Source organism: Glycine max, chromosome 14 (genome assembly GCF_000004515.6).
Source record: "Glycine max cultivar Williams 82 chromosome 14, Glycine_max_v4.0, whole genome shotgun sequence".
NCBI classification, from domain to species: domain Eukaryota; kingdom Viridiplantae; phylum Streptophyta; class Magnoliopsida; order Fabales; family Fabaceae; genus Glycine; species Glycine max.
In genome coordinates, this window is record NC_038250.2 from 16,247,405 (window position 1) to 16,258,323 (window position 10,919).

The 10,919-nt window shown below is 33.8% G+C and overlaps 2 protein-coding genes across 4 annotated transcripts; both read left to right on the top strand.

The window, feature by feature from the left end:
• Window positions 1–367: 367 nt before the first annotated feature.
• On the top strand, window positions 368–4,502 carry LOC102668754 (uncharacterized). Its single transcript, XM_006596644.1, has 3 exons — window positions 368–1,522; window positions 2,040–2,119; window positions 4,178–4,502. The coding sequence occupies exons 1-3, from the start codon at window positions 368–370 to the stop codon at window positions 4,500–4,502; spliced, it is 1,560 nt and encodes a 519-aa protein (XP_006596707.1).
• Window positions 4,503–7,401: 2,899 nt separating this feature from the next.
• On the top strand, window positions 7,402–9,859 carry LOC100500629 (uncharacterized). Of its 3 annotated transcripts, XM_006595458.4 has the most exons (3): window positions 7,402–7,475; window positions 7,562–7,720; window positions 9,224–9,735. In XM_006595458.4, the coding sequence occupies exons 2-3, from the start codon at window positions 7,631–7,633 to the stop codon at window positions 9,518–9,520; spliced, it is 387 nt and encodes a 128-aa protein (XP_006595521.1). In that variant the 5' UTR covers window positions 7,402–7,475; window positions 7,562–7,630; the 3' UTR covers window positions 9,521–9,735. The 3 variants fall into 3 exon arrangements, with proteins under 3 accessions (XP_006595521.1, NP_001237054.1, XP_006595522.1); NM_001250125.2 differs by lacking the exon at window positions 7,402–7,475 and having other exon boundaries at window positions 7,535–7,720; window positions 9,224–9,859; XM_006595459.4 differs by lacking the exons at window positions 7,402–7,475; window positions 7,562–7,720 and adding an exon at window positions 7,745–8,167.
• Window positions 9,860–10,919: the final 1,060 nt, after the last annotated feature.

Sequence of the window (10,919 nt, forward strand, 5' to 3'; positions counted from 1 at the left end):
CTAATCGTTGATTGTTGTGCTCATGGTATAGGCTTGTATCCAAACACTTTTTCTGTTACTATATATCATGGTGGTCACTTTGTGAATATACCAACAAAGTCACATGGTCTTGAGTTGAATTATGTTGGGGGTAAAACCTTTCTGATGAGTAAATGTGATCCAGATGACTGTTCATTGCAAGAGATAACCTTGAGCTTTAAAATGGGGTTATAAAGGTTCTGTTTAGATTTTCTATCGCCAACTTGGAATAAGGTTGGATAAAGATCTTGTTAAAGTTTGGAATGATGATGGAGCAAGGAAAATTGTTAAGATTGTTATGGATTTGATTCAAAAACATGTTGAAGTATATATTGATCATACTTCACACATGACAGAGGGAGTTTTGTTGACTATTGATGAGGGGGGAAAACCCATAGTTGAAGGAGATTTAGGGAACGATGTCATTGATGGAAAAGACAGTGATGGAAAGGTTGACAAGGTTGACTTGGATGATAGGGATAAGGAAACTGATGAAGATAAGGGAGATGATGATAATTATGATGAAAATGATAGCGATGATGAGGATGACTTGGATGCTAAATATGATACTGATAAATTAGAATCTAATATAGCAAGTGAAGAAGATGATGATTATTATGCACTTACTATAGCACCAATTAATGGTAAAGATATATCAATAAAACCAGTTTCCAAGAGATTTCAACCTCATGAAATGGGAAGAGATTTTAATTTTGAGGTTGGTATGGAGTTTGATTCAATTAGTCAGTTTAAGGCAGTCATCAAAGAATATGCAAACCTGCATGGTTTTGGGGTGAAATTCAAGAAAAATGACAATGTTAGATGTAGGGTGATTTGTCAAGATGGTTGTCAATGGGTGGCATATGTGAGTAAGGTTGGTGGATCAACAACATATAGCATGAAGACTTACAATGAAAAGCACACATGTGCCAGGTCTAGTGGTGGTAAATTGGCATCAAGCAAATGGATTGCAGAAAAATTGATAGAACCTTTGAAGTATACCCCTAACATGTCAATTAATGCAGTGATTCAAAAAGTCAGTGAAAGATACTATGTAAAAATATCTAGTAAGAAGGCATATTGGGCAAGAAGGATTGCAAAGGAAAAGGTGCAAGGAAATTATGCGAAGCAATACAATAAATTGTGGGATTATGCTAATGAAGTTAGAAGGTCTCAGCCCGATTCAATGTTGTTATTATTGACTGAGCCATCTGCATATGGTAGTGGAGAATTATTTATGCGATTTTATATGTGTCATGTTGTAAAGCAAGGATTTCTGCAAGCATGTAGGCCTATTATTGGTCTTGATGATTGTTTCTTAAAAACACCTTTTGGTGGTATATTGTTGGTGGCAATGGGTCAAGATCCCAATGACCAGTATTATCCTCTTAACGTGGTTGTTGTTGAAAGCGAGAACAAAGACTCTTGGAAGTGGTTTCTACAAAACTTGTTAAATGATATTGGTCATGAGAAGAAGTGGGTCTTCATTTTAGACCAACAGAAGGTATGATCTTGTATGCTTTCATTCAAATTTTATTTTATTTGGTTAATACATGTCTGATAACAAGTTATTGCACAGGGATTGGTCCCAGCTTTGCAGGAACTGCTACTAGTTTTTGAACATAGGGTGTGTGTGAGGCATGTATGCAAACATGAAGAAATATTTTGGAGGTGGTGTTATTCTTAGGGACAAGATGTTGGCAGCTTGTAAAGCTACATATATAGGAGATTAGGAGCAAAAAATGATTATGCTAAAATAGGTATGACTTCTAAAAACTGATTAAAGCATGCCTTCTAATTTTTATTCTCAATATGACTTCTAAAAATTGATTAAAGCATGCCTTCTAATTTTTGTTCTGAATATGACTTATAATTTTACGTTCTAAAAACTTATCTGAATATAGGTTCAAATTTCTTATCTTAATTTTAACTTCTAAAAACTGATATGCATATTATAATTTTAATTTCTAAAAACCGATATGCATATGACTTGAAAAAATTGATACGACTTGTAATTTTAGGTCTCTAAGGAGGCACATGATTGGTTGATGCAGCTTGACCTAAGATTTTGGTCAAAGGCTCACATGTCAGAGTACTCCAGGTGTGATATGATCATGAACAACATTGTAGAAGCAAGCTTCATCATGATGAATCAAGTATGATTCAAGTAGTTTTGATGATGACAAAAAGCCCAAAAGAACGATGTCAAGATTGAGTCAACAAGTTCAAAATCAAGATTGATTTCAAGATTCAAGAAAAGACATCAAGAAAAAACAAGATTCAAGAGAAGATGAATTCACAAGGGAGGTATTGAAAAGGATTTTTCAAAAACCAAACATAGCACAGTTTTGTTTTACAAGAAAAGTTTTCTCAATTTTTTCTAAGTTACCAGAGTATTTACTCTCTGGTAATCGACTACCATTTTCCTATAATCGATTACCAGTGATAGAATTTGATTTCAAAAAGTTTTAACTAAATTTTCAACGTTCCAAATGATTTCTAAATAGTGTAATCAATTACAATATATTGGTAATCGATTATCAGTGTATCTGAACGTTGAAATTCAAATTCAATTGTGAAGAGTCACATCTTTTCATAAAATGTTTTGTGTAATCGATTACATGGTTATGGTAATCGATTACCAGTGACAAGTTTTGAATAAAAAGTCAAGCGATGTAACTCTTCCAATGGTTTTCTCAAGATTTTCTCAAGGTTATAACTCTTCCAATGGTTTTATTGACCAGACATGAAGAGTCAATAAAAGTCAAATAAAAGTAAGACCTTGACTTTTATTTTAAATAACAACTAGAACTTCTTGAACAACTTTTGAGAAATCTTGAAACCTTTGCTACTCATCTTTCTTCTTCTTCCTTTGCCAAAAAGCTTTTTAAGTTTTTTGTTTTTCAAACCTTGTTCTTCTACAAGTGAAAATTCTGCAGAAAACAAAAGTGTGCTATATCTTTTCATTCTCTTCTCTCTTTGCCAAAAAGAATTCAACAAGGACTAATCGCCTGAATTCCTTTTGTGTCTCTCTTCTCCCTTTTCCAAAAGAACGAAGGACTAACCGCCTGAATTCTTTTGTGTCTCCCTTCTCCCTTTCCAAGAGAATTCAAAAGGACTCAGTCTGAGAATTCTTTTGATTCTTCCCTTTCCCTTAAACAAAAGATTTCAAAGGACTAACCGCCTAAGATATCTTTTGTTTCCCCTTACAAAGATTCAAAGGACTAACCGCCTGAGAATTCTTTGTCTTAACACATTGCAGGGTACATCCTTTGTGGTACAAGTAGAGGGTACATCTACTTGGGTTGTTGTAACTGAGAACCAGAGAGGATACATCTCTTGTGGATCAGTTCAAGTGGAGGGTACATCCACTTGGTTGTTCAAAGAGAATAAGGGAGGGTACATCCCTTGTGGATCTTTGCTTGTAAAGGTTTTTACAAGGTTGAAAGAAATCTCAAGAACCGCAGGTTGCTTGGGGACTGGATGTAGGCACGGGTTGTTGCCGAACCAGTATAAAATTCTTGTGTTTGTCTTCTTCTTCCCTATACTCTTTAATTTCCACTGTGCACTTTTAATTATCGCTTTTACTTTTGGTTAAGTTTCAATTATTGTTCTTTACTTTTTTAACTTGGTAGTAAAAGCCTAATTGAATCTAGTAACATTAAGAAGGATAAGTTTTAATTAGTCAAGGTACATTAATAATTAATTCACCCCCCCCCCCTTCTTAATTATTCTGAGGCCACTTGATCCAACAAACATATCAGAGGCTTTTATTGGTAGGATTTTGGAAGCTAGGGAGCAACCCATCGTAGCTATGCTAGAATGGATAAGAGTGTATACAATGACTAGATTTGCAAAAAATAGAAAATTAGGAGAGAAACAAAAGGCAAAGGGTCAAAAAGTGTGTCCAAGGCCCATGAAGAGATTAGATCAAGAGGTGTTGGCATATTCAAAGTGGAGTGTGGTTTGGGGTGGTGGTCCAAAATTTGAGGTTCAAAAATACCCACTTGCATTCAAGGTCGATCTAGATGAGAAAAGTTGCTCTTGCAGGTTTTGGTAGTTGACTGGAATACCATGTAGGTAGTTATTCAAGCTTCTTAATTTCATGAAATGTTTGACTATAAGACAATTATATCTAAGTATGTAATGTATTTTGTAGGAATGCAATGGCAGCAATGTTTGACCGTAGATTGCTACCATCTGACTCTGTTCATCCATATTATCATGTGAATACTTATATAAATTGTTATGCACCCATTCTGGAACCAATTAATGGAGAAGATATGTGGCAGCAAACTGGACTCCCAACTGTCTTACCCCCTCAAGTTAGAGTCCCAATTGGCATACCAAAGAAGGCTAGGAGAAGAGAAAATGATGAAGCACCAAAACCTCATAAGCTAAAGAGGACAAACACATCTTTGAGGTGCAGTAGGTGTGGCACATTTGGGCACAACAAAAGGGTGTCAAAACATGACAATCCCTAAATCAAATGCTCCTCCAAAGAAACCTAAAGTTGCGACATCAATAAATAAGAAAAACAAAACCACTTCAACAAGTCAGCAAACCCAACCCTCCAGCACTCAACAATCTCATACTCAACCACTCAAAACAAGCAATATGCACACTCAACAATCTCAAACCCAAGCATCAACAACTGCAAAAAGCGACTTTAGGCCCAAACTATAGATCAAGAGTAAAGGCCTCCAATGAAGGGAAAGCAAGCCATCACCCTACAACAATTGCAAGATGTTGTGAAGAATGCATCTTGGAAGAAAACTGATTGAAATTTTAGATGGTCACTGTGTTTTATTTTTTGGGAAAAATGTATACTTGTATTGTGGGGTGTTACTTTTTTGTCTTTAAGTGTGGTTTGCTGCCCCCACATGGCTTGCATAGTGTTTAGGGACCACTATGTAATTGGCTTGCATACTATTTTTTTTGTCTTTTATTATTATCACACTCCAATCTTGTTTAGGGGCCAATGAATGACTTTAATATTCTATCAATTGTTCACATTTTCTCTTTCAATTATGTTCAACATTAGCGAATTCTTCAGTATTGGATTCAACATAAAATAAACATTTCATTAACTTCGATAAATTGGTTGCACTACATTACAATACAATGACTTTCTTTCAAATCTAAAATACCTAATTTTACTAGCTATTTTGATACACTTGTTTACCCATAAATTGAGAAACAAGAACAACACCGAACATTACAAACAAAAAAAGGCCCTAAGGATAACATGATAACATCTTCAAAACAACAATCTTTTTCTTCAAGTACACAATAACTTGTTCATGTTCTTCAATCAATTGTTGCACATGTTCAGACCTTGTGATGCAATCCTACCCCCCAAGGGCATTGGATAGAAGACTACAAGAAGATTGGGTCAGAGATGCAACAAAAGGCCCTAGGGTTCTCATGAGCCTTAGAGTAGATTTCGGGTTCATGGGCTAAGTATGAGCCCACTTATCTTTGTACATATTAGATTAAGATTTCATTATTTTTGGATCTTGTATTTAGGGCTCCATAATGTAGGTAGGATACCCTGAAAATGTAGGATTTTTCAGCCCTTATATTTTAGGGCATCTATACTAGTTTTGTATTAGGGGTAGTTTTGTAATTTCATATGCATTAAGTGAATATTTGATGTGTGTGTTAGAAAATAAATTTAATTGAGTTGGGAGAAGCCCAATCCAATTAAATTTTAGAGGGGGAGGTGAGCATTTGCTTACTACACCTCATTGTCACATCATATAGTCACACTTTGTACATGTCCTTCATGCTTTACATGTCTCATGACACCTAAGCACACTTAGTGGAGAATCTTTGACTTGATCTTGAATTAGTGGGCTGAACCATAGCTAAAATTCAGTAATCATAATTAGTGAAATTTTAGCTCCAAAATTTGGCTCCACAAATTTAATTTCAAAATTCAAGTAAAATTTGAATAGAAATTCAAATTTCCCTTCAATTTTGTGTGACACTTAGGCTATAAATAGAGGTCATGTGTGTGCATTTTTTCATCTTTGATGATTTGAGAATTACACTTCAAAGTTCAAACCTCAATTGAGGCACAAAATTTCGTGCTCTTTCTCTTCCTCTCCCTCCACTCATCTTCTTCCTTCAAGCTCTTATCCATGGCTTCTTATGGTGGTGAGCTTCTTCTTAACTCATCTTCTCCTTGAAGTGGCGTCTCAAATCATCTTTCTCCCTTCTCCATTCCACTGCCATGATCTTCAAGAAGCAAAGGACTCCATTAATGAAGAAGATCCAAGGCCTACAAGCTCCACATGGAGCTACATCACCTTGCCTCATCCATCCACCAGAAATAGCCACAACTCTAACTCTCTTGTAAAACACAACCCATACAAATTACAAAAACCCAAAATAGAACCCTATACATTAAATAAAAGTTAAAATTGAAGAGGAAATATCCTGTAATTTGGGCATGTGAAGAATCTGCCCCAAATTCCTTTCAGTTCATGAAATAAACAACCTTAACCTCCTTCCACACTCACAATAAATCAACCTTGATGGACTCCTTCTACTAACTAATGAAGCAAATCGCAATGAGTTTTGAGTGGCTGAGAGTGAGATGAATTGAAAATGCAATCAAAAGTCGGTGCGATGCAAGAAGAGCAACGAAAACACACCTGTCGTCGGTGAGCGTTCTACTGATGTGCAAGTGAGAGTTTTGAGTGAGAGTTCTGAGTGGGACTTCCTTCCTTTGCACGCTTAAGAACTATTGAGTTCCCTCCCAATTAAAAACTCATGCTATACAAAAGGTCCTTGGCCAACATTATTTAACGATGTTAAACAATTTTAACAGTAAGGAACCTATTGAGAATTAAAAGATAAACTATAAGAACTAAAAAATCCACTTATTAATTACAATGACTAAAAGAGATAAGTTTGAAAACTATAAAAACTAAATAAGTAATTAAACCAAAAAGAAAAAAGAGGATAGAAGATAGAAGATAAAGAGAAAGACGGAGGAGGGTCAAACACAAAATAAATATTAAGCCACGTGTTGCAAGACAGATAGACCACACATGTCATGGTCTAAACACTAAACAAGGACTATGGAAATGTCATCAATGCTCCTTTTTAGACCACAAGCAACCGAAGTATCTTACGGGTTAAAACTAGTCACTTTCTTTTATTAAAATTTTATTTCCTCTATCTCTAATACTCTATATTCTTTAAAAAAATATTAACTTTAACTTATATGCAACTATATTTGAGAAAATTCTATTCTTTTATCAAAAAGATCTTATTAAAAACAAATAATAAAAACTTTCATTCAAAAATATGTATATTTTTATATATTTTTCATTTTGCTATAAAAAACGCATTACACTAAAATATATATTTATGATAAACATAACAATGACTTATAAAATTATGTAAATTGCTCTCGAAACTAACGGGAAATCGAAGTACGCAAGGTACATGACTAGTTTTTTTTTTTTTTTTTTAAGTGTTGGAACATGAAAAGAGGCAGGGGTAATTCATGACATGTTCCTTGATAAAGCCTAGAATAGAAAACGCTGTGCTGTGGCTGAGAAGGGGAAAGGCGCGGTTGAAAGATTGAAAGCTCGACATGTCAGGGAAAGGCGCAAAGGGTTTGATAACTGCTAAGGACAAAGATAAGAAAAAACCAATTTCTCGCTCCTCAAGAGCCGGTCTTCAGGTTCCTCTCTCACATTCTCTCTCTTCTTCAAAGTTTGATCATTTTGTGTTTCCCACTTATCACGCTGTCACAAAATTTCATCTTTCTCAGTCTTTTTCTTTTGGATCCACATGTTTACTACATTTATCTTGTTTCTCTTTGTCTGAGGAATAGGTTTTTTCTTTTCTTTTCTTGATAGGGAAAGGACAACTAGAATTTTTTGGTAGTTTTATTAGTTTATGGTTTTTGAGTTCTGGTAAAAAGAAAATTAACCATGAGTGAAAATGAGGTACTTTTTTTTTTTTAATTTTACACCTATGAAGAGGTTTTCATTCTCAATTTTTCAGTTTTTCGATGACCCATTTTCTGTCTACCCAACCAAGACGCCCTAAGTTTGAGAATTAGATGATGTCTTCATCTGACAATTGCTGTGTGGTGTTGATGGTGTGCATGTTTTGTTGGGAAGGGGTTCGATCTCCATTTGTTTGTTTTTCTTCCTTTTAGTTCATGTTACCTTGATTTGTGGTTGTTTGTTTGTAAACTGATGAGTCCATTTCGTTCTGTTTGTCTGATTTTCTTGGAGTTTCAATTAAGACTAGGCCCTGGCCTGAGTTATGCTTATCTTGCATCTGTTTGTTGAATTGAAATGACGGGTCATGTCCAGATTTCCCTAGTGAACATGGAAGGTAATTGTTTTGTGTAATGGTAAAAGAAGGTTTGTGACATAAAGTTGGCACTTTTTTGGCATTGGTGTCCCTTGTTTGTTTTTACTATGTTCTACTGTTTTTTTGTGGAATACGTTGTTTGGCATTTTTGGCTATTGCTTGTTGTTCTCTAGGTCCTTGGACTAATGTTTGCTTGCTTGTAGTATTGCCGATTTTGGTAGAGGTAGGAGTTTGTGTCTATGTGCAATCCATGCTATCCTCCTTTGGTGCATTTGGTTGGAGTGTAGTGTTAGTGTCTTTGAGGAGGTTTTTTGGACCTTTTCTGGTTAATGTTAGGTGTGCCCTTGTCTTCCTTGGACCAATTTTTGTTTACTGGATTAAATGATTTTGGAAGAACTATAGAGTCAAAAAATTTATGTCAATGAGCAATCCACGTGCTACTAGTAAGTCAGTAATGTGTTTAATTCACTTCATCCATACTCCAAGGTACCATGGCTACAGTAGGTTCTTCTATAAAAATGATTTTGTTTTGGGATTGGCCATTATCTTTGAATTATGTAACTGAATGTCTGGATCTATAACTGAGTAATGACAATTTTCTTTTTAGCTCAAGATTTTTGTTTTAAAAAAAATGTTTCGGGGGTTGAATGAAGGGCAAGTGAGTTATCGCTTAACATAGCTAATGTTGCAACTTGCAAGTGGTTAATTAACGTATTTCTTTGATTCTTGGATTGCATAGTATTGATACAAATCACTATGAACTTCTGTTTGTGTTTAATACTCCCTTGTTTCTAAGCATAATCATAATCTGCTTAACTTCATCCCTTGTGTCTATCATCTTGAATATCTTTTGATGCAGTTTCCTGTTGGACGCATTCATCGTCTTCTGAAGTCAAGGGTGACAGCACATGGAAGAGTTGGGGCAACAGCTGCAGTTTATTCTGCTGCCATCCTGGAGTATTTAACTGCAGAGGTGTTGGAGTTGGCTGGCAATGCGAGCAAGGATCTGAAGGTGAAGCGTATTACCCCAAGACATCTACAGCTTGCCATCCGTGGAGATGAAGAACTTGATACCCTCATCAAAGGAACAATAGCTGGTGGAGGTGTTATTCCTCATATCCACAAGTCCCTTATCAACAAATCTTCGAAGGAATGAGGAAGGTTTATAACTTATAAGTTATTTGAATCAAAGATGAAAATCACTGTAAATTTAATTATATCTTTTACCTGTGGATAATTTGCCCCTTGCATTATTAGTTTGGTTGAACTAGAACCATCCTTCAAAAGAAATCTGAAAATTTCTGATTTCTTCATTTGAATTTTGTGAACTGATGTGCTGACTTTTGTGCTATGGTACTGCATGTTAGATGATACTGCCTGTCTGTCTAGTCTTTATTGTGGAAGATGGTTCTTGTGTCTCGTTAAAGCTATTGTCTTTTTGCCTTTTTAATTGCCTTAAAATTGTGAATGTGTGAAGGAAAGGCTTTTGCTGCCAGTTTCTTGGTGCTATTATATTTTAGCTTTACTAGATTCAAAGATGCAACTGATAAATGTGTTAGTTTGAAACCTGGAAGTATCATTATTTTTGTATACAAGAGTGGTTTGAATTAGTTGGATTATTCAATTTTTGTGTCATTATTTTTAATTTAATTAGAAGGCATCAAATAAACATTTTAATACTATCTTTTACAGTATTTTATTATAGCTTAAAGTATATAATTAAAAATTAAAACCTAATAAATATATAAATACATCATATCCCTAAAAAATTGATAAGATATAATTTTTTTAGAAAATGTACAGTGTTACAATTCCATGAAAAAAAATTAATTTCATAAAATTATTACACAAATTTAGTTTGAATTAAAATGAATAATTTTCAATACAAAAAAAGAAATAAACTGAATAATTTTTTTAAGGAAACTGAATAAATTTGTTAACTTTGATCCGAATTGAAAATTCAAATTTTTTAAAGTAACTTTCTCAGTTTCTTAATTTAATTAAAATATTTTTTGTAAGCTTTTTAAGAGGCTAAGAAAAAAAATATTATTGTTCAAAATCAATGGCCAAACATGCGCATATAACAGAGTGAAAAAAATGTTAGAAGAATGATAAGGCTTGTAAGTTAGTATTTTTTTTTTTTTTTTGATAGCAATAAGTTCATTTTCTTAATTTTAGTTACTATAAGTTTTTGTTTTTTTACTTTTAGTTTTATAATTTTTTTCATTTTTAGTCCATATAAATTTGTGTTTATTCAATTTTAATCTTTTTAAGATTTCAATTCTTATATTTATAATTTCTATAAGTTTGCACTTACCTATATCATAATTAAAAAAAATAAAAACTCACGAAGACTAAAAATAAAAACTATCTTAGCGGGATCAAAATTAAAAAAAAAAAAACACAAACATACAAAAACTAAAAATAAACAAAAAAAAAAAGTTTATGTAACCAAAATAAATAAAAAAATACAAATTTACATCGACCAATATATTTAAGCCGAATCATAATTCGTAGCTTCATAATTTTTTTTTCCTCAATGTCGCATTAGTTGA

Bases quoted from the DNA above. Each gene is read 5' to 3' on its own strand.
- LOC102668754 (XM_006596644.1), top strand. From the start codon at position 368: ATGACAGAGGGAGTTTTGTTGACTATTGATGAGGGGGGAAAACCCATA. The intron at 1,523-2,039 runs GTATGATCTTGT...TTGTAATTTTAG, and splicing joins TCATTTTAGACCAACAGAAG to GTCTCTAAGGAGGCACATGA. The intron at 2,120-4,177 runs GTGTGATATGAT...TGTATTTTGTAG, and splicing joins CACATGTCAGAGTACTCCAG to GAATGCAATGGCAGCAATGT.
- LOC100500629 (XM_006595458.4), top strand. From the start codon at position 7,631: ATGTCAGGGAAAGGCGCAAAGGGTTTGATAACTGCTAAGGACAAAGAT. The intron at 7,721-9,223 runs GTTCCTCTCTCA...CTTTTGATGCAG, and splicing joins CCTCAAGAGCCGGTCTTCAG to TTTCCTGTTGGACGCATTCA.